The 27,775-nt window shown below is 40.0% G+C and overlaps 1 protein-coding gene across 2 annotated transcripts in view; it reads left to right on the forward strand.

Annotated features, from left to right (window-relative positions):
• The first annotated feature begins 7,728 nt into the window (after nucleotides 1-7,728).
• SLC44A1 (solute carrier family 44 member 1) overlaps nucleotides 7,729-27,775 on the forward strand; it is a 69,239-nt gene continuing 49,192 nt past the window's right edge. For both annotated transcript variants that reach the window (XM_077171210.1, XM_054652302.2), the window contains exons 1-3: nucleotides 7,729-7,957; nucleotides 25,355-25,444; nucleotides 27,556-27,698. In XM_077171210.1, coding sequence (XP_077027325.1) covers nucleotides 7,931-7,957; nucleotides 25,355-25,444; nucleotides 27,556-27,698 — 260 coding nt within the window. In that variant the 5' untranslated portion in view covers nucleotides 7,729-7,930. The remainder of the gene's footprint in view (nucleotides 7,958-25,354; nucleotides 25,445-27,555; nucleotides 27,699-27,775) is intronic.

Here is a 27,775-nt window from a genome sequence, read left to right on the forward strand (position 1 = left end):
CACATTCCTCCACCTCCTGAGCCTGTTGCCTGTGTCCCTTCACCGCAATGTCTCAGTTCTGTGTCATTAATCACACGCTCATTAGTACCGCAGCCGAAATTACACTTCTGCTTGTCTGCCACGACTGAGAAGAAGCCACAGCAAAAGAGCTATTTCTCAGTGTCACCTGCTCAAGAGTGATATATCTTCAAGTGAAACAACAACATGTTTGGCTTGCCAGACTAATACCTACAAGCAGACTATTGCTGCTTTTATTTTGGAAGTATTATCCCACTCAGGAACTTACACCGTCAACAAAAGCATTAATAACAGGAAAAACAGGTGCAGGTGACAAGAGGCTGGAGTTAGAATCATGTCACATAGAAGCAAAGAGCAATAAGAACATTCTGGAATACTGTTGAATAAATATTTTTGGGAAAGGCAGGGAAATAGAATTCCTGCAGACAAATCCTACACATCACAAAACAACTTGTTACAGTATTTAGAGGGATATTTTGTCAAAGGAAAGAGATATAGCCAAAATGAAACTAAATAAACCTAAAAATAACATTGGCTGATTGTGTTCCTATAAAATACTTTCTGAGTTTGAATGAACAATCAGAAGCAACTGTACCTGTCCAGGTGAGCTATAACCTCTAGATAATCAAAGACCTGCTAATCAAAGATAAAGTGCTGACCGGAAAAAATGCTCAAAGTTATTAGAACTTGCTCTTCTCAAGAATATTGTCAGCCAATGTATTTTCTTTGGTGTTTATACTACAGTGGTTATTGCAGATGGGGAAGGATTTTTTCTCCCATCCAATTTTTTTGTGGCCTAAGACCCCAGAGCTAGTGGTATGAGACTGCACCAACTAACACATGCCTGGTTCAAAGGACATGGGCAGCCTGACAGCTGATACTGCTCAGCAGACAGAACCTTTATTCACTGGAGAAAATACATCATTCACAGTACCATACTGGTCTCCAGGACCAACAAGGATGGAAACCCTCCAACTAGGCCCACAAGGTCACACAAGCTCTACCACCTGCAGTTATTTTCTTAAACAAAAAATGCACCTTTTTTTTTTTTCCAGAAGAAACTCAATATTAACAGGACCTGATGAATATGTAGAACTTCTGAAAGTCCCCATATTTTCTGTAAGCCAGAAAAATTAACATAACACCATTTTCCAAACATTCTTTTCATCACTTACAGGTTTTCACTAAGCAAAGTACTTGTTATGAAGTTAAAGATAAGCATGTCTATATAGGGAGGAAACATGCAAGCTAACATTGTCAATTTCAAATAAATCTCAATTCCTGTTTATACACATATAATTATTTTTTGTAACTGAAGTGGTGGGGCCATTGTATTAAAAGAAACTGCTTTTCAAATTTTTATTACCCTAATTTTAAAGGTAAATATGAGTTACTGAAGAACAACCAAGCATTGAGGCTGGGACCTTTACAAGCCACCTCAGAAGGAAAAAAATATAGTGAAATTCAACATGAAGGCCCCATTATCTTCTTTTGTCAGCTGTCACTGCCAGCTGTATTGGCTGTATATATACTGTAAGCTGCAGTACGGAGCTGAATTACGCAGTCCCCTGAGAGTCCCATATCTCTATCCACATTTCTGGTTTAACTGAGCCTGAAAGTCTCAAAAGACTTCTTTCAAGGACTCACACACAGGACACACAAGAGTATTTTGAGCTCTATCAGTGTCTACTCACCTACACTGAGTATATGAATGAATGAGTGTTTGTGTCTACAGTAAAGCACTCCTTGGTCTTCAGCCTGCACCTGAGTTGAATACAACTTCTGAGCCCACTGCAAATGTTCAGCACAACCAATAGTCCAGACCTGTGCCAATCTCGCAATCATTAGCCTGGAAATTACATATAACTAAGATCATATAACTAAGATAAAAAATTCAGCCTCTGGAGAGGGATTTCTACTCCCCCTCTCATATAAAATGCAGAAAGCCAAAGTATTACACTTTGAATATATTCTCTTCTCTTTCTCCCAGAAACAGCTGAACCTTCCTTGATGAGTGATTCCTAGCACAACATTAAAGAGTGTAGAATGGAACAGTACCTCTTCTGTAGACCCTCTTCCCATCTTCCCTAAGAAAACAAATGGCAAGTCCCTTTAGCATAGTTTTTTCTAGGCAATGACTCTTCTCCAAGAGATTTACAGCAGCAGCCTTGTAAGAGATTTGTTGCAGGCAGTCCTCCATCTGTAGTCTTACATCCTCACTATGGGAGCCGTAACTCTTCTGGAGTGAAATGACAGGAGATTGTAATAGCTCATCATGTATTATGATGGTACAGTCTCTACAGGAAGGATTGTACTTGGCTTTGTATGTCTCCCTTGGGTAACACAAAACTTTCTCAATAGGCTGAAATAAATTCTACAATTTTGATTGCTACCATGCCATCATTGCACACCTGATCCACACAACACCACCATCACAGGTATTTTAAAGAACATTTTTTGAGAATTTTTGGATTTGGATTTTTGGATATTTTGGGGGCTTGGATACTGGATATGGAACATTTCAGCTGCAAATTGCTAGAATGATTCTGGCTCAGGCTGGTAATGATGTAAATGTGTGACAGGTGTCTTGCTTGCATGAAATGGTCTATTCATACTGTTCTTCATGCACAGGTGATCTGACATCAGAATGAAGTCCAACAGGTATTAAATAGGGCAAAACCTCCATGCTTTAATATAAAAAGAATATCCATTTTACTTTCATTACAGCATGAATGTACTACCACAGATACAAAGCAGTACTTAAACTAAATGTTTAAAAAGACATTTTCCTAACACATTAAAATGATAATCTTCTAATGAGTCCTGAATATTTTTGATGGCCTCCTACAGACAGGATCTCCACTGTACACCTCTATCCTCTCACCAGAAAGTTACATCTCTAAGAGTATAACGGACCAAATGTTTCAGGACTGGAGAAAGAAAATTTCACTTTCCTGATTCATTCAAAATGCCCTATGCTCTTTCTCTCTCCTTGGAGTTTCCAGTTTTAAATTGAAACAAACCTGATATGACTCATTTATGGGGCTCCAATTAGAAGTAGAATCACAATAGGTTTTCTGATTTTTTTAGAGAGTTTACTGAATTGACCTCTTCTTCTGTGGTCACACATGCAGCAAGAAGAAAATCTTAGCCTTAACTGGTAAGAACTCAGACTTACTGAGCATTGTTCGTATTTTCTTAGTCAGCAATCAAAAAGACTGCAAGAATCCTACTATTCTAATTCAAAGAAGAATGCCTTGAATGTTTTTATTTTGACTGACAAAAATTCGCAACTGACAGGATTTTCAGTATAGAAGCTGGAGTTTATAACATACAGCTTCAGTTCTCTGTTTTGTTACTGGTGTCCTGTGTGATTTGACAGAAGCCTCAATGCTGTAGTTCCACAACCCTTAAAAATGTGCAATGGCATGGTTTAACTTTTCAGAAAGATGATCAGTTTCACGTGAGTTCTGAGATATGTAGGACCACAGGAGTCTGAATAAGTCAGTGGGCTTTATCCCCTGCTCATAGAGACAGGCTGACAGCCTACTTGCCATGTGTTTGTTGCAATTCCTTCTCATGATGCACTTCCATTACAATTCTGCTGAAATCAGCAGAATCACCCCTAATCCTGCATCGATTCATGTGTATGACAGCTAAGTCCATTCACTAGGCACATTATGGAGAGAATACATGTGGTTCTGTATTTAAATACATTTTGAAAACCATAAAACCAAAACAACCAAAAAGGCCAAAATCAAATAAGAACAACCTCAGGAATATGAAAGCTAAGCACACTGGATGGGATTTTTAAAAATTCAGAGTGGTTGCCAAGCACATATAGATGCAGGTTTATTAGTAGGTGGAAGAAGTCAGCAGAATGATAATAAGCAGAGTTTGTCAATTAGAAGAAGGATGCAAACACACGGACTGCAACAACACCTTGCTGGTGCAATATTCAGTTTTTAGTCTGCACAATGCATTGCTCCCCATTTCATTAATGGCAAGGCCAAGTTTTGCCTATGTCTTGATTGAGCATTTTGTTCAAAACTGAGCCTGTTCAAAAATTCCTTCCCAAAATTCATACTTAAGAACATATCAATGTGGATAGAATTTTATCTAATACAATTTTAAAGGTATTTCTCTAATTAATATGGAACAAAAGATATAGATTATATTGTACTTTGTAAAATCCTTAGGTTTTTAAATACGGCTGAGCAAGGTCGGGATTCTGCACCTGGTGAGAAATGAAAAGGTAAATATTACCATATAATTAGTGCTTCCTTCTCAGAATAGAAGCAATTGGGACATAACTTACAATCTAGCAATGAAATGAAAATACAGGTAAAGCTCTTGGCGAGAGCAGAAAGGCAGACTCAAATCTGTTATGGAAAAATAGGTAGATTCTCATTAGCAGTAAATTGAGGCAGTCAGATTTGCTCTTTAGCAGCTTGTGATGTAACCATGCCTTAGAGCCTATTACCTTCAGATTCAGAAGGTATCAAAAAAGCCCAATTAAAAAAATGCACTTAGACATATGCTTGAAGTTCAACTTCTGTATTACTGAACTAAGATTCAGCAAGCCTCAGTTCAGTTCCTTCATGAAATGCTAATCCAAATAAATATAAAAGCTCATATAATTATGAATAAACCAGAATCTTTTAACTTTTCCTCCCCTTTGTGTGACTGACCAGACAAAGTACAGTAAAACTAGTGACAGTCAGGCAACTCCTGCTGCTGCTATTACTGCATCCCTACCAAAAACATAATTAATCTCCTTAGTCCAGAGGCAGAGATTCTGAGATTATTTCTAACACTCATATCTGTTCAAATAATTTCTACAGTTGTCATATATCTGCACTAAACCCCAGTTACCTACGCTACAGCTGGTATGTCTTTACAAGCTTTTTCATAAAGGCACCTCTAGCCAATGAAGGACTGGCATTTTTTAATCACTATAAAGTTATTATTGCTCTCTGCAGCTGCACAAAGCTCTTCATTATTGGCTAGAATGTAGGGTTTTAAGAGTCCACAAATTTAGGGGGCAGACATTTTTAGTGTCATGTGTTTTTAATGCATTACTCTCTTCTGATAATCATGCTGAATATGTTTAGTCTACATGCAAAAAAGTAGGAGGCAGAATTTAATTTCCATGACAACCTTTTGAGGTCCTAAATGAAACTATTGAAGCAAAAGTCCTAAATGAGTAGACTATTTAAAAAAAATTAATTTGGGCTGTTTAAGAGACTGACTAAATAACATCTATGGCACAGACATAATTCTTCTGATACCCAAACAAACAGAAAAGAGAAACACTGAGACAAAAGTCAATTTTATAAAAGACAAAATGGAGGAACAGAGATTCTGATGGCTCCAAAGTTACACAAGAATTGGCTACGAATTTCTTGTTATCAATTATTGTGTCAGTCGCAAAATAATCATTCCTGCTAGAGAGTGTTCCTGCAAAACATTTCTTTCATGGCCACATCTTTGAACACCAGATAAGTATCTGGATAGAATGAGGTGGAACAATGAAAATAATAGCAATATACATGCAAAAAGGTAAAGCACTATTTTAACCAGATACTACAAAATCAGAAAATTGTGATGCTACTGATGAGTCACCAAACTTGGAGGTATTTAAAGGATATGAAGATGTGGCATTAAGGGACATGGTTTAGCAGTGGACTTGGTAGTGCCAGGTTGTGGTTGGACTCAATGATCTTAGAGGTCTTTTCCAACCAATATGATGCCATGATTCTACTTGCCATTAAACTGACAAGAGCTAAAAAAACCCCAGTGTGATTCACAACTCACCCACATGTCAGTTTCTCAGTTTTCTTGCAAGCCTAACAAAACTCCTTTTCTAGTCACAAGGTCTCTTTTGCCTCATTCTGCCTGTAAAAGGATCAGTTTATATTTAAGTCATTGCAACACTATTTCTAATCATGGATATTCTACTATATTGATAGAATAGTAGATAACTCTGCTACTGAGTTAAGATTCAGAAAAAAACCCCAAACTTTATACAGAGTATTGCTTCATATGTTTAGGTTGTGCTCAAACACAACTGCTGGACCAGTAAACATACCTTAAAAGGGACTGAGGTTAGCCAATGTGACACTCAACTACAAGAAGGACAGGATGGAGGATCTGGGAAACTATAGGTCATGTCAGCCTGACCTCAGTGCCCAGGAAGATTGTGGAACAGACCACGAGTTCTGGACATTCTTGGTCACAGAATGTGCAGGACAATCAGGCCCAGCCAGCATGGGGTTAGGAAAGTCAGATACTCATTGAGCAATATGATCTCCTTCTACGACAAAGTGATCTCCTTAGTGCACAAGGGAAAGGCTGTGGGTGTTGTCTATCTGGACCACAGCAAAGCCTTTGACTCTCTCTCTCATAGTATTCTCCTAGGGAACCTGGCTGCTCATGGCTTGGATGTGTGTGTTGTTTGCTGGATAAAAAATTGTCTGGAAGGCTGAGCCCAAAGAGTGGTGGTGAATGATGCCACATTCAGCTGGCAACAGGTCACTGGCCCCCCTGGCCTCAGTACTGGGGCCTATGTAATATATTATATATCAATATACATGGACGAGGGGATCAAGTGCCCCTTTAGTCACTCTGCAGATGATACCAAATTGTGTGGGAATACTGACACACTGAGGGTAGGCTGGTTCTGCAGAAGGATCTGGACATGCTGCATTGGTGGTCCAAGGCCAGTGGTAAGAGCCTCAACAAGGTGCCAGGTCCTGCCCTTGATCACAATAATCCCAGGCAGTGCCACTGGCTGGGGTAAAAGTGGCTGAAAGCTGCATGGTGGAAGACAGCCGAGGGATGTTGAACACGAACAGAGCCTGAACAGAGCAGCATACCCAGGTGGGCATGAAGGCCAACGGCGTCCTGGCCTGTACCAGCAATGGTGTGGCCAGCAGAATCCTCATACTTGGCACTGGTGAGGCTACACCTCAAGTTCTATGTCCAACTCCAGGCCCTGCAGGACACTGAGGTGCTGGAGTGTGTCCAGAGAAGGGCAATGGAGCAGGTGAAGGGTCTGGAGCACAAGTCCTATGAGGAGTGACTGAGGAAGCTGGGATAGTTTAGCCTGGAGAAAATGAAGCTCAGGAGTGACCTTATCACTCTCTACAACTCCCTGACAGGAGGTTGCACCGTGGTGGGGGTTGGCCCCTCCTCTCAGGTAGGAAAAGCTGGCCTCAGGCTGCACCCAGGGAGGTTTATATCGGATACTACAAAAGATTCTTCCACCATAAGGCCGGTGAGGCATTGGAACAGGCTGCCCAGAAAAGTGGTTGAATCGCTATCCCTCGAAGCATTAAAAGAAGTGTAGAAATGGTGCTTTATTCTACTACAGATTCTCGTCTGCAAATGCTTATGTACTACCAGGCCATACGATCAGGTATTTTCTTCCTCTCAGCGGGCGAGCTCTCAGACTCTTGGGCAGCCCCGCTGATCAGAGCTTGGTTTCCACACGCAGCTGTCCCCACCGCGGCGCGCACCTTGCAGCGGGGCGAGTGGTGAGCGAAGGACGAGCCCTGAGCTCGACCAGTTCCTGCCGCCATCACCACACCGGAAACGGCCGCGGCGCGGGGGCGGGGCCGCCGGCCGGGCAGGTACCCCCCGCGCCGCAGTGTTCTGGCCCCGCCCCCGACAAGCCCCGCCCCCTCCAGGCTCCGCCCTCCCCCGCGCGTCTGCTCGGGGGGAGGAGGATGAGGGGGCGCCGTGCCGGCGTTTGTGGTGCAGCCGCGCTCGTCTGACCGGGCCCCGCGGTCCCCGCCGCTTCCTCCGTGCCGCCCTCCGTACGCCCCGCGCCGCGCCGCCGCCCGGGGCGGGGGAGTCGCGGAGAGTGGATGCCTAGCAGGCACCCACGGGGCAGAGACCAGCGGACGCCATGGGCTGCTGCAGCTCTGCCGCGCAGGTGAGTGGCCTGTGTCCCCCTCCCTTCTCTGACCCCGCAGCCCTCCGCTGCAGGGCCCTGCCACAACTCGCCCTGGCCACGCTGCCCGCCCCGCGGCTGTGCCTCCCCCTGGCCCCGGGTCTGCCCACGTCGCTGTCCTGTGGCCGCGCAGACGCTTGTCCCCTCCGCAGCCGCGCTCTCTGGCGGCCGTGCATCCCCTTGTGCCCCTCTCAGCACCGCTTGCCTCATGCTAAGCACCCCTTAGCTGCCTCCACGGAGCCCCGCTTTCCTGTGGCAGTGCATCCCCCTCGCTACACCTGTAGCGCCGTTCTCCCGTGGCTGCGCACTCTCCTGCGTCCCAGTCTGTAACCACACTCTTTCGTGGCTGGGAACCCATTGCTTTCCCTCCTCACTTCACGCTCCTCCACCAACAGCTCTGCCCTCCCGTGACTGCGACCACCTTGCTTTCCCCTCCCGTAGCCTTGCTGTTTCGTGGCTGGGTACCACCCCATACATCTACTCACCCAAAGCCTTCATGCACATGAACTGTGCACCTTTTTGCTCCCTCTGTAGCTGTGCTTTTCCCGCTCATGGCTGTTCACCCCCCACCATAGCCTTGCTCCTTACCATGCTATGCACTTCCACCCTCTGCGTACTGTTCTGTGTGCTGCTTCTCCTGTGGATCACTTTCACCTTGCCCCTTCTTCCGCAGCCCTTCTTTGGCCTTGCAATCTGTGGCATTCCCTGCTCCACTTCCCTGCCATGGCTGCAGCTGCACACCTCCCAGTTCTCACCTGCCATCCTTGTAGTGCCTTGCACCACTTTCCAGTGATCTCCACCCCAGCTCCCCCCGATCTCAGTACCTCTCCCTAGATAGCCCTGCATGCCCTGCCCTTCCCTGCAGCAGGTTCTTTGAGGTCCCTACTACCTCACCCGACAGAGAGAAGCTATTCCATGGGAGAAAAGTCATCAGGCCCAGGGCAGCCCTCAAGTCCACTGCCTCTGAAAAGGGAGACAGTCCTAATCCCAGCCTCCTTCCTCACTCTATGGCCGGCCAAGGCTTCAGGTGCCTCCCTACATCCATTTCCCTGTGTTTGATTGGTCCCGTGCACATCTCTTGTTTCCGAGGTCGGCTTTTCTTTCTTCCCCCTCCCCCTTCGCTCTGTTTTGCCCGTACTGACTCCTTTTTTTCCCCCAGAGTGGTGCTGCCAGGCAAGGCACAATCGGGAGCTCCACCCAATGCTCCAGTTTGCGGCTCTGCTTCCCATTTTAACTTTGCCTTTGAACAACACAGCCAAAGCTATGCTGGTTTTTTGCGTGGCTCTTTTCTGAAGGCTGTAGTACAAACGATCACGACTGATGCCTTGGCTGTGCTTTGCTCGCTTGTAAATGTTAGTTTCCTTTGGCTTTATCACTTGCAGTGGCTGAATTGTGCTTCCAGCAGACTGCTTATGTGGGAAAGTCCGTTTCTGCTGTCCCAGATGACTCATCACAGAGATGAGTTTTTGTAGCTCATCCGTTCAGGCATACTTTTATTTTTATATAAGAGCTCTGTCCTTCCAATGCAGAACACTGCGGAGAGCTGTCCAGTTGCAATAGGAAACATCCTTTCTGTATAGCAAATGTGCTGCAAAGAGGAAGGCAATCAGCCTTATGGTGCATGAACAAATGGTTTGAATTAAGAGAGTAAGATATATTCTAAATGTTTGGGGCAGATTTTGAAATTGTTCAGTCACTGCAGTAGACTGCCAGAGGATATTGTGAAGTCTGTATTGCTTGAGGTTTGCTAAAAAAAAAACCAAAGCATGTTAGATAAACATCTGTCAGGAGTGGCATATGGAAAGCTGATACAGACTTGGAGCATTGAGAGTGAAGTTGATGTTTTGAAGTAATGTTTTCAAGTCTTTTCCAACCTTATTTTCTGTGATTTCTATCCAAATTGCTTTTTTTTGGAGTGTTTTCTAGGCCCTTTCTAGCTCTTCTGTATGAATTTGAATTGCAGTTCACTGTTCTTATCTTATAGGAAAATGCAGCCTTATTTGTGGGTAATGTTAGAGGTGAATTGGTTTGCATATCTAGCCTGTTCATGGGTTTCAGCTGACTGATTTTAGGTTTTAGTTAAATTTGTGATCTGCTGCTAGGCTGTATGATGTTCAGAGTACACTTTTCATTTGCCTTCCTTATGTATGGCAAGATACAGTACAACAATTGAGCTTTGTACCCCATATACATATGACTGAAGTATAAAGAATGACAGTTTATTTAATTTCCTAACTGTAAGCAAAGGTGTGTCTCCTCAGGAAATCCAAATCAAAGGCTAGTTGCTGAATATTTTATCAGCAGTTTTGTCTGGTATATGGATTGCAGAAACCTTGCTGTATATCATACAGCACTACATTAGGTCCTAATGTCTGTCCTATCAACCCTTTTATCATGAAAAAAATGCTGTGTTCCTCATCTACCATGATCTTTGCATTTCCTTCTCTTACATTTTTCCTGGGCAGGGGTCCATCAGACATTCCTTCACATTTCCTCACCTACTTTTTGCTTCTCCCTTTGTAGTTTCATATTGGTCTTTGACATAATCTCTCCTCTTATCATGAACGCCCTCATTCCTTATGACTTTGTTTTTCAAGTAGATTTCTCATTAAGTTTATTTTTCAGCGCTCTAGCCTTTTTGATTTTCATCTGCTAATCCCCGTTTCTGTTTCTGACAGAAATTATCACTTCTGTGATAATTTTATCACAACCATCTTATCTGATTACTGCATCTCCAAGTCCCTTTCTCAAGACTACCACCTTCTCCTCTCATTTCTGATAATTCATTTACCTGTGACTGACTGTTGAACTGGATAGATTTCTTTGTTGTTTTCTTCATAGCTTTTATTTCATACTCAATTAGCCATTTTCCACCCTATATATGTTTCCCAGTTCCTTTGCTTTGCTGGCTCTCTAAAGGCCTCTATCTTAGGCCTTTTTCTATGTCTCTTCCCCGGCAGAATCTAAAGGTTTCCAGAGAAAAACTGATTAGAATTGACATGTTTACCTTTATTCAGCACTATTGATTGCTGCTTACAGAGATGTAGTCTCATGTTTGTTTTCTGCTTTTTCTGCCTTTTTAACTACCCAAAGCCCCATTCATTCAGTTTTTCTGTTTTAATTTCAAATTTCAGGTTTTTACATCCTGCTGCCATCTTATTCCCTTCCTAATTTTATTCTGAGTTGCCATTCTCCATTCTTAAAAATAACACCACTCTAGTCTATTTCCCTTCTTTTCCAAATTCCTGAACAGAGCAATGTATGTTTGTTGTCACGCACTCTTTCCTCTTCATATTAAATCAATTCCAGTCCAGATTCCGTGTTATGCTGGAATTGTCTTCAGTTTATATCTCTACAGGCTTCTTGTGCCCGAGGTGCAAGGATTCCGCATCTTTCTCAACTTCCTTGGTCTCTGTTGCTTTCAATAGCATATGTAATCCTCTACCACATGATGTGTTATTCTCCCTGGATGTCTGTAGTGCCACAGAATTTTCTGAGTTGGAAGGAACCCACAACACATGGAATCCAACTCCTAAGTGAGCGTTCCCTACAGGGATAGCACTGCCTTCTACTCTCTGATTATTGTTTATTTGCCACTACTTCTGTCTGTGGTTATCCCTCCAGCCTTTTTCCGCTTTTTCTTCTTATTTTACCAAATTTATCAGCTTTATCTATTGAGTCATGTTGAATTAAACTTAATGCGACCATACCAGACTTTATTCCAGTTGGGCTAATTCTTTCTGTTGCCCCACTGCTGTTTTGCCTGCTGAGGCAATTAGAACTGGAGTACTTCTTTGTCAGTTTCTTTCTAATTTTCATTTTGGTATTCCGTTGTTGCACAAAGTTCTTTCACTTCCCTGGGTGTAGCATCTTCTATGATCTCCGCTAATTCTTTATCTTCCCAACTAGAATTCTTGTTTACTTCTTGTTCCTTTTCAGTGTTACCGGTTGTTTCTCCTTGGTGTTAGTAGGGTTTTATCATCTTTTTTTCTTTAGGGGCTTGTGCAATCCTGTACTTATTTAGGATCACTAAGCTGTCACTTATTTGAGCTTGCTGTCTCTTTACTACCACCATCTTGAACCTTGAGCTTATAGAGGAAAGCTTGTGCAATGTCGGCTGTGTCTTAGTTTTCTTAAAGCAGTCTTGTTTACCTATTGTCAGTTATCATGACCAGATCTTCCTAAGATTTCTTTGAATTGTTGTTTAGCCAAAGTGTACTATCCTATATGAGATTAAAACCTGTAAAGGAAGGGATGAATACTGAGGTGGGATTTCTGTCTCCTGTCTGGTCTTGCTGTTACTTGTCAGTACCTTCATCTTGTTTCAGCCCACTGTGCTCTTTTGGCCATATCTTTATGGCCATCGTGAGGTGGGTGTTTTCACAAGAAGGGTGCTTCTGTCCGGATGTATCTCTTTTGTCATGGATGTGCTATGCAACAAAGCTTTAGTTTCCTCTTAACTTTTGATGGAGGTAACTCTAGTTTGAGTTTGTGGGTTTTTTTTTGTATGTTTGTGCTATTTTGGAAATGATCTTCTCTACCTAAATGTAGGGATCTTTTTAGCAAATAGTGCAGAAGTTCTGAGTTGTTAAAATAATTGCATTTCTTTCAAATCTTTAGTTTTACTGAGGAAGAAAAATGGAGTTGAGTGCTGGTATTCTCTTCCCTGGCTTTTCATTCTTCTCCTTTTCCAATGATATTTTCTTTTATGTCACAGCATCAATCCATTTTAAAACTGGATTTTAAGGAAGCAACTGTTGGAGTTCATCACTCTTCTGTTGCCACAACTGTTAGGCTGTGCTGTAAATCTGTTTGAACTAATCCATACAGGGGTTTTTTTTGTTTCTTTTTAAGCAAGAAAACTTATTTTATAGTATAACTCAAATTGCTCCACTGATGTAATTGATAGCACAGTTCTGTAAAGTTTGCCTTGTTTTATCTAAGGGGACAGAAATTCATAGATGGTGAAAGGGAATGAGGTGTGGGGAGAGACAGACCTTAAACTGCCATCTCATGGAAAAGTTGTAAGACAAAATCTCTTCTTCCCTTCCTGCTGTTCTACAGTGGTAGTAGCTGATAGTAGTTATAAGGTGTTTGCCTCGGCAACATGTTATAGGAAACAAGGCAATTTATTGAAGTCTTAGTATTTGTATTGCAATTAGAAAATACTGTGTGTGTTAAAAATAAACTTACAGCTTTTTACATTAGTGACTTAATCTACTATATGTGTGAGAGAAGCTTGAAATATTGCTGGAAACTGGAGGCATGACTGGGAAAAACAAAGCACATGTTATTCTAGGTGGTTTTTGTGGTGACCTTGGTTTTTGAAAGACTGTAAGAACTTCCCGTTTTAAGAGGAGATGAAGACAGATTATCCCTTAACTTTCCCTTGAGCATTTGCTATCAAAACAACATTTAATAAATCTGGAGTTCCTAATTTTTTGCAAAATGGAGCCGTTCTGATGAAATACCTCTTTTGACCATTATGGGCAATACAGATTACTAATTGTACATCAGCCATCAGTTGTCAGAGGTTCTTGCAGTCAAATGAGTTTAAGGGGCATCAAAACATACCTGTTTCATTCTGGACATGGATATTGTCATGGAAGAAGACCAGACAAATAATTGTGTTATGAAGGGAAGCAGAATGAATTATGAATTTTCCTTCCAGGAGATAGAAAGCTTGATTTCCCTTTCAATATATTGACAGTAGATGAGGCTTATGTTCTAGTATCTGGTAAGCAGATATGGTAAGAAGGATGAAGTGTACACGCAGGATCCAAGAACATGCTAATGATAAGGCATCTCATGGAATTGCTTCTTTATTTCTCGTCTGTAAGCTCTGTTACTTTCCTGTGAAGCATGAGATGTCCTTTTATATATGCTGTCACAAGCAACTGCACAACCTGTGCAAGTAATTCCTTTTGATCTTAACATAGAAATATTTCACCTACATAGATGCTTGTGAGTACTCTATAAAATTCATTGAGTTTTTCCTACTGAGGACTACCCTTAAGTTGTATCACTTAAAGTTTGTAGGTAGTGAGTTGTTTACTTTACTTTGTCAGGTAATTACAAAATAGACATTTTAAGAACTTCAGGAAGTGATAGTGTAATAAACAGGGTAGGAGACTTTTTCTCCTTTTAATGCCTTTATTAAAAGTGATCAGCTCAAGGTTGGGAAGCTGGACGGATCTGCAGTCTCGGTTGTTTCTCCCAGGGTGACTCAGAGGAGGAGGAATGTGCAGCTTTGCCCAGTAGGAGCAGAGCTGGGGGTCCTGTCCTCACAAGAGCAGGGGGCGTAATTCCGTCTTTTTCAGTTTTTGGGTAGCTCCATCCAGGGTCTTGGCCTCAGCTGAAGTCTTTGGTTAGGGTGAGGGGCAACAAAGGTTTTCAGCATCTCTGCAGGCTCGGTGCTCTGTTCCTCACAGACATCACTCTGATCTCTTAATTTTGTATTAATCTGTCTGTCCAGACATCACTCTGATCTCTTAATTTTGTATTGGCTCGTTGTTTTGGGGGTCTTTTCGGTAAGTTTGGTGGAGTAGCCTCCCATGGCATGCTGGTCCTGACGTTAATTTTGCATTCTCTCTGATGCCCCCCACCATGTCCCTTCCCCTCACAGTCTGGGAAGAAGGGCCATTAACTTAGCCCCAGGCACAAAAGGAGCAATTAGCTACAAGGACTGGTGATAATGATAACAAACAGGTAGAACACCACCTTGGCAACAACTGGTCCAACTGGTTTTGCAGCTCTTTTTCTTCCCAAAAAAAATTTGGCAGATTTTTTTTATTTATAACAATAGTTTGTACTGGGAACAAGCATGGGACATAGCAAAAATTACAAAATTTACAAAATTTTTGCAAAAGTTTTTTTTGATGAAGTGAGAACAGTTTTGGAGAAGACTGATTATCTTGCATTGTTAATAGTGAGTGCTAAATTCAAAACTTGTTATTGTAATCTATTTGGTATCAAGACTGCTGTCAGCCACCAGAATTTTAGGTTAATAATTGTGAGGGTAGGTTAAGTATCACCCAAGTGATGGCTTTTATTTGTCATTTTTAAAAAATAAGAGTGTTTGTTAAGTAGTGAAGTTGTCAACTTCTTTATGCTGCTTACTTTGAAGGCAAGCTTTGGCAGTAACTGCATGTCTTTTCCGTATTTGGGCTGACTAGAATTTTAGTTCTTATGAACTTCGCACTGTGATTTCTTTTGTGAAAAGTAGAACTTACAAACCAGTTTAAGAGAAACTGTGTCTGATATTTTGTATCTTTCCCCCTCTGAAGCAGCCTTTAGAAAATTGTGTAAATTCTATGCTTATCTTCTAAAAATGGTTATGCAGTGTTGTCAGGCTACTTCTACCTGTTGACTAAACTGATTACTAATTTTTACCTTTGTTTTATGAAACTGTACTGAGAGCTTGGTTATAATTTTTAGAGAAAGAGTTCGTGTTGATGGTTAAGGTTCTAATAAGGTTCTTTTAGGTCATTCTACCACTTTGACATTTCCCAGACTTATGCAGTAAATAAATGTCATTGTATTCATTGGCCTGCTTTGCTAGGTCCCTTCTTTTTTTTTTTCCTATTTTTTTTTTGTGTGTGGGGGGTTTTTTTTTGTTTGTTTGTCTGTTTTGGCTTTTTTTGTTCTGCTCTTTTAAATCTTGAAGGTAAGCAATTTTCTAATGTGCAATAGAAGTCTATAATTGTATGACAACAGCCTCAAGAGCATCTGTGTGTATATTTAAGAAGAGAGAAGCGTCAACTTCATTTTGAAGTTCAGCTTTACAGTCCAAAAATTTAGTTTTCTCTGCTTTAATATTTCAACACCCAGTATACAATGCATTATAAGAATAGGAGATGATTGCTGGTATATTGGAAAGCCGATGCCATACTGCATTTTTATATGCTAGTTTTTAGCAGCTGCTATTTTTATCAGTAGTGTTGCTAGACTATGGTGGAGAGCATGATGAGCAGAACATGGTGACTTGTATCTGATAATATATATTGTGCCTGCTCTTAATTAATGTAGTTAAAGCAGCTGTCTACAGCAGCAATGATCACTGGCCTGTTTTGGTTTGATTTTGTTTTAAATTGAAACCACTCTTGCTGCTCTCCAGATATATTATTTGACTGAGGAAGAGACCTCTGAATGTTGCATGCAGATCTACTGAAACAAAACAGGAAAACCATTTAAGTACTTTGTTCAAGGTCATGGTAACTATGTCCTGCGAATGCTTTGTCAGACTTCCCATAGTTTGCAGTGAAAAACTGCAAAATTATTGCCTAGTTATAAGGAAGTATGCTTATGCAATAAGCTAAGGGCTTGACATATTATTTCCTTTTCCATTCTCCTCCCACTTTTTCTTACATAAATCAGATAGAGCTTTCTTAGTATTAGTTCCTGTTAATCTAATATACTTTCAGTGTCCTCAAGCGCTGCCCTCTTATTATATAATCCTGAGTGTTTTTCTTTCTTGTTATGCCAGAATTTTGAACCTGTAATTCAGGAGGTGTTTAAGGTGCTTTAAATTTCACTTGGCAAATACATTTGAATATAGGATGCATTTTGGAGGAATGTGTATCAAACTGCTATGAATGTCCCTGTAAGTGGCAACACTGTTAGCTCTCACAGCAGTGTCCTGCAGGCCATGAGCTCCTAATGAGCTGTGATTTACATGAAGTCAGTGCAAAGAACAGGGGCAGTGTTTTCCATGGAATGTCCTCCACATCTCATGTGGAGACCAGTAACTGGAGAGTTCTGCCCTGGAATTCCTGGTGGGTTTTTTGGATGCATCTCAATGTCCTTCAATAAAGCTAACATTTGAAAGTAAAGTATGTTTTTAATTGCATGTTTTACTAGCCATAAGTTAGAAAATATTTTGTAATTTAGGATTTGCAGTCTGTAGAAGTCAAAAAATTTGAAATTCTGTGAAACAGGTTGATAACCAAGTAGAAAATTCAAATGTAGTGCAGTAACTTGGTATGTGCAAAATGTCTTCAGAAGTGAAGAAATGTTTTGATTTTTTGGTTTTGTGGTTTTGGTAGGGTGGGGTTGTAGGGTTTTTAGGGGTGGTTTTGTGGTTTGTTTTGGTTTTGCTGCTTTAGGTTTTTATTATTGTTATTGGTTTGGTTTTGTTTGCATGAATGATTTTTTTATTAATGATTAAGAACTGTGGAAGTACTAAAATTGCATTGAAATGGATATTTTAAGCCCCTGAAAAATATTACTGTGATATTTGTAAAATATCCTTATTTATTGCTTATTTGAAATGTATACTTAATTTATAATGAAGAAACCACAGCTAAATACTTCTGAGGCTTAAAAACAAGGCTTTGTCTGCAAATGGCCTGATCTCTAAACTTCAAAACTGCAGCAGGTGTGCTGATCATGTCAGCTTTGTTTAATCAGCTGTGTTATGTTTCAAGATAAATATTTAAATTGTTGATTGAGGTGGAGGTATGTAATCAAGGAATTTTGAAGCAATGTTTAGTATGAATTGACTAAAGATGAATGGAAGATGATCTACAACACAACATATGCTTACATTCAAGATTGAAGTCCCCATGTATGAGTTTTCAGGGTAAACATCCTTATATTACACCATTAGTAACACTGTAAGTGACACTTTGTGCTCTCAATTTTGTTTACCTTATGTTAAAAACTTATAAATACTATTGGTGCTATTAGCAAAATAGGAGATATAGAAGACATACTGAATTAATGGTATTCTTAGTATCTCATAAGAAACAAAGGATAAATTCATTACCTTTTGGTGGATAAAGCAGTAGTACACCATCAGAAAGCTTATCCTAGTATTATTTTTGTGTTCATACTTACAATGGGCAGGTGCATCTTTTCAGTGGACAGGGCATTGGAGAACAGATGGTGAATTGTGAAGCTGTTAGGAAAATAAGAATGTGGGTGCCTAGATGTAAAATACAATAAAATACAATAAAAATACAATAAAATAAAATATGGCTCTAGGTCCAAAGTGTGACTAGTGTCTGCTTTGTAGTAAATTGAAAAATACACTGGTTTGTTGCTGTGGTGCTGGATTTCTTCAGCCTGACCAGCTCCCGACACCAACAGCGAAAGGGGGCTGCCCCCAGAAAGCTGTCGAATCTGAGGTGCAGCTGTAGGTCACAGCTGCTGTAACACACAGGTGGACTGCATTGGGGATAGGACTGCACCAAGGGCAGGGACAAGGAACGGGGAGAGGTCCTCTGTGTGTTTTCCAAAGGAGATTATTCCCTGCAGGGTCTGGGACAGAAAGACACTGACTCAAAGGCATACATCAATTTATAAGTGAGGGGAGGTCCCAGGGGAGGATACAATCTTTAACCAACCGGGAGAAACTAGGGGTGGAACATAAGGCGGGGAACACAATGTTTAAATGAATAGGGGACTACAGGGGAGGAGAACTTAAAAAAAAACAGTGGGGTTTCGAATGATGTAAAATTGATGGGGAAGTTTCTAGAGAAAGGGGCAAGCTTGGGGAGGGATTGACATTCAGTGGGAGGAGGATCAGGGTACAAAAGGGCAGGTCTTTGGGGAGATGGACAACTAGGGCAAAAACCAAAACACAAGGGGGAAAGGAACAATCCATTAGTAATAAAATATGCTATAACAGTACAAAATAGGAAGGATTATAAAACTGACTGCTAGAACCGCATTACAATCAGAAACACACACTGCAACAGTTTGTAGTGAGATTGAAGCAGAAATTCCCCAAAAATGGAACGTTGGACTTCAGTGAGAGTTGCATGTGCTGTTATGGAGTCCCTTTTGGAATTACCCCAGGGTGTTTTGGCTTCTTTCTAGAGATGACTTGGACATGCTGCAGTAGTGTTACAGTGACAAGCTCTTTTGTCCTTTAAGTAGGAGACATTGCTTCAGTTGTCGAAGTCTCTGGCAACTCAAGATTCTGCCTCCCATGAGAATGCAACCATTAGCAAGCTCTTTGTGGTTGGAGTAGTAGTCCTCTTCCCCAGAGGTAGATCCAGACCCAGTCTATGCTAATAATTATTTATGTGTGTTTATGCAGGTATTCTAATTGATACAATGTAGTTCATTTTCCAGGGAGCTGGTATAGTTTAGTAGAGTAACAGTTTGCACTTGCTGGTGTGTATTCCTGTTCTAGTAGTAGTGGAGGTCTACCAATAATATGCTGTACAATAAACAAGTTTTATTGTGAACCTGAGAGATTGTCTGAACTCATGATAGAATGCTCTAAGCTGCTGTTTAGTGCTGTGTCTGAACACCTTATAGGTCAGCTACAGGAAGTCTGTAGGGAATGGTGGACATTTTAACTAAGTCAGCTGTGTAGAGTGTTCTTAGACTTCCTGGTGGAGTAAGCTAAGGGTCTTCTATAAGAATATAACATGGTTGGTAATGTCATGAACTGAAAATAGGCTTCATTCTTCAAGACTTTGTTCTGCACACTTAAATAGTAGACTCGCCACATGAAAGTTTTATAGAGAGAAGTAGTTTAATTTTTATTTTTGTTCTTGGAAGTGTACTTTGTGTGGATTTGAGTGTATGCTTGGGGTCAGGACTCGTGGTTTCTTTCTCTTTAGGCTCTAGGATTGAGGTCTGTTCAGAAGTGGAAGAAGTTTTATTAGCATAATATGCAGCTGCTGCTAATTCTTCTTTTAAACAGTTGCATAGTGTAGAAAAGTCTACCATGTCTTGGACAGAAAAATGCCATATCTATTAGACCTTTTGCATTGGAAACAGTTTGGTAAACTAGTAAATTATGGCTCATCTTATTTTAAGGCGGAATGCTTCACAGTAAAGGTCAACATGTGATTAGATTAGTACTGTTCTTTAGCGTGTAAAGATGTAAAATGGGTAAAATACCATCTCCTTAAATGGCTGTTAGGAAACACTGATAAATGTTTCAAGAACTCTCTTTTTCTTCTGTGTGGGTGTGTTTCAAAAGCATTTGAAGGTGCAGGGTTAAACTTGGCTTGCAGGACAGCTTCTGAACTGCATGACTTCTTGGTCATCACCTTTTTAATCTGGTTTGTCCATTTCCCAAGGAGCCACGTCCTTAAATGCCATTTGGTGGTATGCACCAGTATTGCAAACGGACTCTCCAGTTTCGAAGAGTTGAACTTGAATCATAGGTGTAAAAATGTATGTATTCTATACTCACAATGCTGCTGGAACAAACCAAGTGCTAATTATATGATCAGTTGAATCACTGGTACTTTATCAGAACCAGTCTGCCTTCTAGGAAAGGTGCATGTTGCAGGACTTTCGCAGTTTCCACAAAAGATGCCAATTGGGATGAGAATCCTTTTTTGCCTCTAAACGCCATTTATTAATGCTGTGTGCACACTGTGGCAGTTTGTCTTCTATGAAGACAGTTAGCTACACAATAATTTCTGAACTCTAATTTAAATAAACAAGGAGCAGTTATGTCTGTTTGCACTTCTGTATTGAATTACCATTGTATGTATTCTGAGTCAGGATGTTACATCAAGGTGATGAAACAACAGAGAATTTAAAGGAGATGTAGTTAGATTAATATGGTTCCTGGGATAGGGTTTTGTAAGAAATTATCTTACAAAAGATAATCAGTATAACTATCTAAATGAAGTTGTGACTTTATTCTTACAACTTTTGTGTTCATATACAAGTTGGAAGAGCCCTGTACTCTCCAGCTGCTAACTTATACTCACTAGCTAAAGTGGAGCTTAGGGTCTGACCTGCAACTCCTTTTCATCCACTGGTTGTAACTCATGTCAGTTATTCACTAGGTTGTCCTTAATTCAGCCCACCTGCCTTACTAGCACCTGAATTTTCTTCTTCTTGAAGTGTGTCATCTGACCACCACAAGACTTTTTCTTTCTGCTTCCTGTACCATCATGATGTTGCAGCATCATCAGTTGTTAGCAGATTCCATCTTTATCCTTATCTTATTCACATCTTTGCTACTTACCCACAGCTTGATTATCTCTATATGTAGTGCTGCAGATGTTCTCTAATAGGCCTCTTGCTTTAGTCTCATCACTCCCAAATTTTACATTGCATGAGATATGTTGTGTTCAAAATAAATTCTCTGTAGCTCCCTGCATCTGTAGTCTCCTGTTAAAATGCAGTGTTTTTTCATCTTTTTATGCTCTTATGTGGGTTTCACTCTGGTTATGGAATATGAGTGCTTGTATGACAGCGTCCAGTACTGCTATTACAGTTAACAGTGAAAGTGGTTTTGACTATGCTGGTTCTGGCAATTCCTGTACAGAAGTATATTGCAGTGTGGAGAGGAGAACTACTCTTTGGTGCTGGAAAGGTATATTTTGTAAGTGGAGGCAAGAAAGAAATCTGGAAGAGGGGTTTCTGATTTTGTTTTGGAGTGATTGGGTGCAATGAATACCAAGAAAATAGCCTCTTTTTATTTTGTATTTGCATGCAAGTACTTTTAGTCCTGAGAATGTGTAGCTCTGAATTCAGCTAGGAAAAACCAGTAGTTAATGTCCTGACATTCTTCCCACTTCCTCTTCTGCAAGAGAAGTCTTAATTGTAGACATCCAATTTTATAGCTATGTAGTACTAAAACATGATTGTAAGATTGTGGCACCTGAGGGTTTTGATTTGGTTTTGAGTTTGCTAAGTCGTGTGCAAAATGGACAGATGTAAACTGCTGAACACAATTATTTGTGTTCTTGAGTAAAGAATTGATAAAATCAGCACAGAAAAGCTGTTATGAGCAGGAAATGTTCCCAACCTGGAAGCTTGTCTTGGACAGAAAGACTGATATCCCAGCCTTCCACTTCTGACTGATAGCGCTCCAGATTCTCTGTGCTTTCATGACACTACATGCTTTGTTAATGGCGAGAATATCCTTAGAGAGCATAGTGTAAATTATGAAAGCTCTGTTTTAAGGGAAATCTTGAAATGAATCAAAGAATTTCCAATTTTTCTTTCTCTAGCTTCCTTGCATAAGCAAATATTGCAGGCTCCTAATCTGGAAGAAAAGCTAAGAGTATAAGTGCTGATTTAGGATTTCAGGCAGAGCATGTCTACTAAAATGTTATGGCGTTTCAGTCACAATGGATACAAAGCATAGTTTACGTGTTGCATAACAAACAACATTTGTTAGACCTTATATTGACCATAGATTAACAATTTATGTTGCCAAAGCGTGAAAATCTGTCTGAGTAAATGCCTAAGGGTGTAGAGTAGACAGGGAGCAGTCACTGGAGAGACGAAGACACCAACATCAAAGATAAGGATAAAGGACTGTGAAGCTATGAAACAGGATTCATTGGGAATCCAGAATACAAGAAAGCAACTGGGAGGAAAATAGCACACAGATAATGGTAGCTAGCTTGGGTTTTAGTGACATCTGAGGACAAGAAAGATTACATGGGCTACAGAAATGAGGTGTTGCTTTAAACATAGAAAATTTCATACCTTGTTACCACGCTAGGTAGTTAAATTTTTAGCTAGTGAGTATCTAGTACCTGTTGAGTTTCCTCCTAGGATACTTTTTGTTTAGAATACCTTCCTTTTTTAAATTTTTTTTTGGTGGTTTTTTTTTGGGGGGGGTGATTTTTTTGGGTTTTTTTTTTTTTGTTTTTTTTTTTTAATTTTGTTTTGTTAATGCTTTCTTTTTTAAGTTGTTTTTGGTTTTTTTCAGCAGAGTAAGAACCATAGGCAGAGAATTCATTTATCTGTATAACTTTCTGACTGTGTTGTACGTTATGACATTTCAAGTTTCTTTTTGACATATAAATTGCAGTCCACTTAGTAAGTAAAATGGATTACTTATGGTAACTGTGACTAGTCAGACAACCGAAATCCTTGCCAGAGCTATTCTAGAGGCTTTTAAAAATCCTATTAAAAGATTTTGTATGCAGATGGTAAGAGAGGATAAAAAAAACCCGAACCAACAAAACAAATCAAAGCACACTCTGCAGTGCATTTTGCTGCTCCCTTTTTTGCCAAGGGGAATTTGCTCTTAAGACAGCAGCTGTAGCTGAAATTTACTTCTGCTGTTTGTAAATAAATTTCTAAAGAATCTAGAGTTCTCGGAGTGAAATTGCGAACAGGAAGCATGAAGCCTTGCATATTTATGCAATTATGATTATGCTAATTATAACAACATATAAATGTCACAATCTTGTTGTAAATGTTAAGTTCCAAGACTGTGTTAGTTAGAAGTGTGAACTCCCAGGATCAGAAGATTTAGTTTTGCTGAATGTGGTTTGTAGAGTGCACAATGTGACCTTTTAGCACCTCTAGTGTCTGGTTATTAACTAGAATCTAAAGAAGTTTTACTGTTCAGGACCTACAGTGAATTTGCAGTTTGAATTAAAATAGTATTTATCACATCTGTAAAATTATATTCATCACATCTGTAAGTGTAACTTCCTTAATAAAAGATTGCAAAATGAGCTTGGAATTCCCTAATGTAAAGTTGGACTATTTAGAAAACTCCATTTTTTTTGAAGTATGATGCATGCAGGATTTAATTTGTTTACCCAGATTTTGGGTTTCTAGTGGTAGTATATGAAAAGGCTGCTTTGTGCTTGTGAATTCAAAAAAGCCAAAGTCACGAACAGCAAAAAAATCACCTTGCTAATATCATGTAAGTTACATGCTATTACTTTTCTTTTTTTTAATTAAAAATATGCAGAATACACACTGGAGGTAAAAGTTGTTGACATTTCATTCAGCCGTTTTGTTTTAATTCAGTACTGACATTTGCTACCTTGTCGGCAAAATCTTGAAGATTATTCAGTATTGTGGTCTGTGGTGGTGGTGGATGCAGCCTTCCCTGAGAGTGTCTTGTGCCAGCGGGTAGGAGCCACAGGAGCCCCAGCACAGACAGACACACAGACACACACACAGAGCAACTCAACAGTGAGGACGCGGGAGGGTCCAGGCATGGACTTCCAATGTGCTTTATTCAGGCCATGCTGAAGCCAGCCAGGGGCCAAAGACAGGGAACAAAGGAGGGTCTAGGATATAAACACAGGGAAAGAGGGGGCAGAGGAGAGCATCAGGGATCCCAAGGTGGGATCCAATGAACTGAGGGCTCAGGAGTGGTACACCAGGGAAGGGACCAATAGGAAATGCCAGGGTGGATAGGCAGAGGCATAAACTAAAGGGAAGTCAGGGAAGGGAGAACTAACGAGAACATGAACATAAAAGGGTAAGAGGGGTAGGGAAGGCCAATGGGGAGGACAGGACTGGGACAAATTAACATAGTGCTGCAGAGCACCATGGGGAAACTTCTTTCCTCACCCTGAGCTGTGAAGAGTGCCCAGAGCCTAAGGTGCATCTCTCCAGGAAATTGCTGTTGCATTCTCCCCAGTCAGCTCACAGGCCTCCATGCTTCAGAGTCTTAAGAGAAAAAAGTAAATTCATAATTTCAACAGTTAATGACATTTGCTCTGTCTCTGCAGGGGACATTTGTGTATGTAGTCTCTTTATATCAATCTCCTTTTCTTCCTCAAGGATTAAAACAGTGTCTGCAGTTCTTGGGTCTCAGTCAATATATCTGAAGATTCAGTGTTTGGGAGCCTGTTGAGAAAGCTTGTCTGTGTAACTGTGTTACTATTTTTAAAAGTAGATGTAATCAGTATTTTTGTTATAACAAATTCTGATTTGCTGGTTAGTTTTGTATTCCAGCTAATGCTTATTCTTTTCCTGAAACCTTTTTGCCTAAATGACTGTTTATAAGACTCTTAATTATCTTTGCAATGTATATATACTTGAGAATTTTTACCTCATGAGCAGCAAACTATGTGAATTGCTTACAACTACTTCCATAATTGACTCTTCCAACCTTTAATTATACAAATTTTCTTTCTGGCACCATAGCAATACAGATGAAGGATTTCTTCACTGAAGTGTTAAGCTCAGCTGCCTTTTGGCAGGTAGAAAACTGTTCCTTAAACAGCAATTTATTGCCTCCTTTCTACATGCATAGTTCTTGTTCAGCCTGCCAATAGTATTTGAAAAAGTTTAATCCTTCCTGGAAATCAGATTACTGAAAGGTAGCTGTGGAAGACTGCAATAGGAGATATTTTCCATTTCATGCCATTGATTCTGTTTTCTGTTAAAAAAAGATAGATGAAAATAACCTGTTTTGTGGATAAATATTTGTAAATTTCTGGATAAATTAACTATTTTCTGGGTAAATAATTATTTGGTGATCTAGCTCCTGAGGAGGCACTTCTTTTGGAATCTTACAAGAGCTTTACTCTTCAAGTCTTTCAATTTCTTCTTTCAAGCTTCTTCAACTATCTTGGCATTTAAAGATGGCTCCTACTGTAGGTAAATTACCTGTAGAATAATTTTCTGCCTTTTTCTATTATGAGCAGACAAAATGTTGTTAACTTCATCTCTCTCTTCTCACACAAGAGTTCCAAGCGAGAGTGGAAGCCTTTGGAAGACCACAGCTGTACAGATGTACCATGGCTGCTCTTATTCATCCTCTTCTGCATAGGAATGGTGAGTAAAACTCAGAGGATTTCGTAAATGTTATATGGCTAAAGAGTTTGCATTCATAAGAAAGGAATTTTAAAACCTGTCATAACTTAATGACTGGCAAAGATCAGGATATGTTTGCATGGGAACCATCAACTGTAGAACAGAAATGGGTAGCATGTACCTATCAAAGGCCTTTGGTAGGGATCCATAATTTATTGTTGGTGCCAATTCTTACTCCAGCTTCTTTTCCCCTGAAACTGCAGTCTCAGTGGTAAGTAATTTTTCAGCAAGATGAATTATCACTTGATTCATGTTCCTTATGCATCTCCCAGAAATGATAGCTAGGTGTCTGGTAAGCAATTCTGTGAATCACGGTGAACTTTTTTGTGAGAAACAAAAATTCTGACTGTCAAAGAGTGAGCTGAGATTTTGTTTATTTGTTTATTTATTTATTTTTATTGTATATTTAGTAGAAGCAGCTATTGTCAAAAACCATATTACTAATGATAAGATCTTTCTTTCAAAGTTCTAACAGTTCTGTACTCTGTGATGAAGCCATCTACTTTTTCAAGTCAGTCTCACAAAACTCTACACTTTTTATTAAAAGACTAAACCTCCAAAACCTGCAGATTAATGTAGAAGTACACTTCTTTCCATCTTGTTTTGTTTCAAGGACCTATGTTTGCTACTCTTCTTAAATAGAGAATATCCATTGCTATCTTGTACTACTGTGTTGCAAGCAGGTGTCCTTAGGGGGGTGTGGGACTTAATGTACTCTCAGCTTTCTTCTCTGCTCTCCCTTGGTCTCTGGTGTTAGGAATAATTCCACTGAAAAATTTCTTCTACTTTCCCCAGGGTGTTTTTTAATGGTTGGGCTTCAAATGTAAAAATTACAATGATTATTTAAAATCATATCAATTATGTTGCCAGTGTAATGTGAATATCTTAAAATTGCAAAAAGCACAGCGCTTCCTGAAACATGTAGCTCTCTTTTGCAATTGGTTTTTTTTTTCTGTTTCTTTTTCACGTTCCCCGATTATTCGGGGAACTGAATGTGAACTGTTCCTCCAACTATAAATTAGTTTTCTGTGCACGAGTGTCCCAAATTTTCCTTTCTAAGTAATGTAGTATACAGAGCAATCATCCGACTGGTTCACATAGTTACCATTCTAGAAGACTTCACTTGCAGGGTGAACCACCCACATTTTCACTGTTCCATGCCAACGTCATTACCTGTTGTCATCATTTCATCTGATCCTGCCACTGCCATCTGTTGCTCTATGCTCTTATCTCAGCTGTTTATCCACTTCTCAAATCTTAGCCTGTCTCACACGTAAAATCAGTTCATTGGTGGTAGTGGAGTGAGCTGATGGTTCATTTCTCCCTATCAGTGGTTTGCTAATGAAGCTTTTGAGCTAGTCTCTTGTTTGCACAATCATTGCCTTGGTTTTGCTTGTGAAATATCTCTGAAAGTTCACAGCAAGACCTGCCTACATAGGATATTTTCCACACTACTTGGGTGGTCTGAACCATCTTGCTTTGCATCTGTTTCTTTCCTGCATTTAAAACCAGTGTCTGGAACCATCATGGCCTTGACCTGGTCACTTGCTTTAAGAGGATTTCCCTAAAAGAAACTTGTGTTAGATAGGCCTCATCATTTTAGCTCATCTTTGAAAGTACTTAATTTAAAGGAAAGAAAAAAAATCTGGAAAGCAAGAAAATCTGGATTGTGTGGAATTGTCCAAGATGCTTAGCAATCTGTCACAACTCCATCTCTGCTTGTAGCTCTCCTTCACTGCCAGCCCTTGCACACTTGCTGACTTCTCCCTTCTGCTTCATGCCCCTTGCTGACAGTATGACTTTCAAATAAACAACATACAGGAGTCTTAACTCTGCTGGTATAATATCCAGTATTAGATGTCTGAATCCCCTTTTAACTTGCATTCAGTTTTATTATTGCACAAAAGTTCTCTCTGATAGTCCTTGTCTTTCCCTTTCCAGTCTGAAAGAATTTTTAGAAATTCTAAGAAATTTTTAGAAATATCTCTGCTTGGAAATAAATGAATAAAACTGACTTTTCCCATCTTTCAAACAGAGTATTGCTAAACTGTGGGGTTTTTGTATTCTTCCAGGGTTTTATCTGTGGCTTTTCAATAGCTACAGGAGCAGCTGCAAGACTGCTTTCAGGATATGACAGTTATGGAAATATTTGTGGACAGAAAAATGTCAAGGTGGAGGGAATAGTCAACAGTGGTCTGGACCTCACACACAAGAAGTAAGTATGTGATAGGTTTTGCCTTTCCTGGTTTAGAGAATGCAAAAACTGTTTCTTTCTTTGAAAGTGATTTTAAA

The sequence above is a fragment of the Agelaius phoeniceus genome, chromosome Z, assembly GCF_051311805.1.
Source record: "Agelaius phoeniceus isolate bAgePho1 chromosome Z, bAgePho1.hap1, whole genome shotgun sequence".
NCBI classification, from domain to species: domain Eukaryota; kingdom Metazoa; phylum Chordata; class Aves; order Passeriformes; family Icteridae; genus Agelaius; species Agelaius phoeniceus.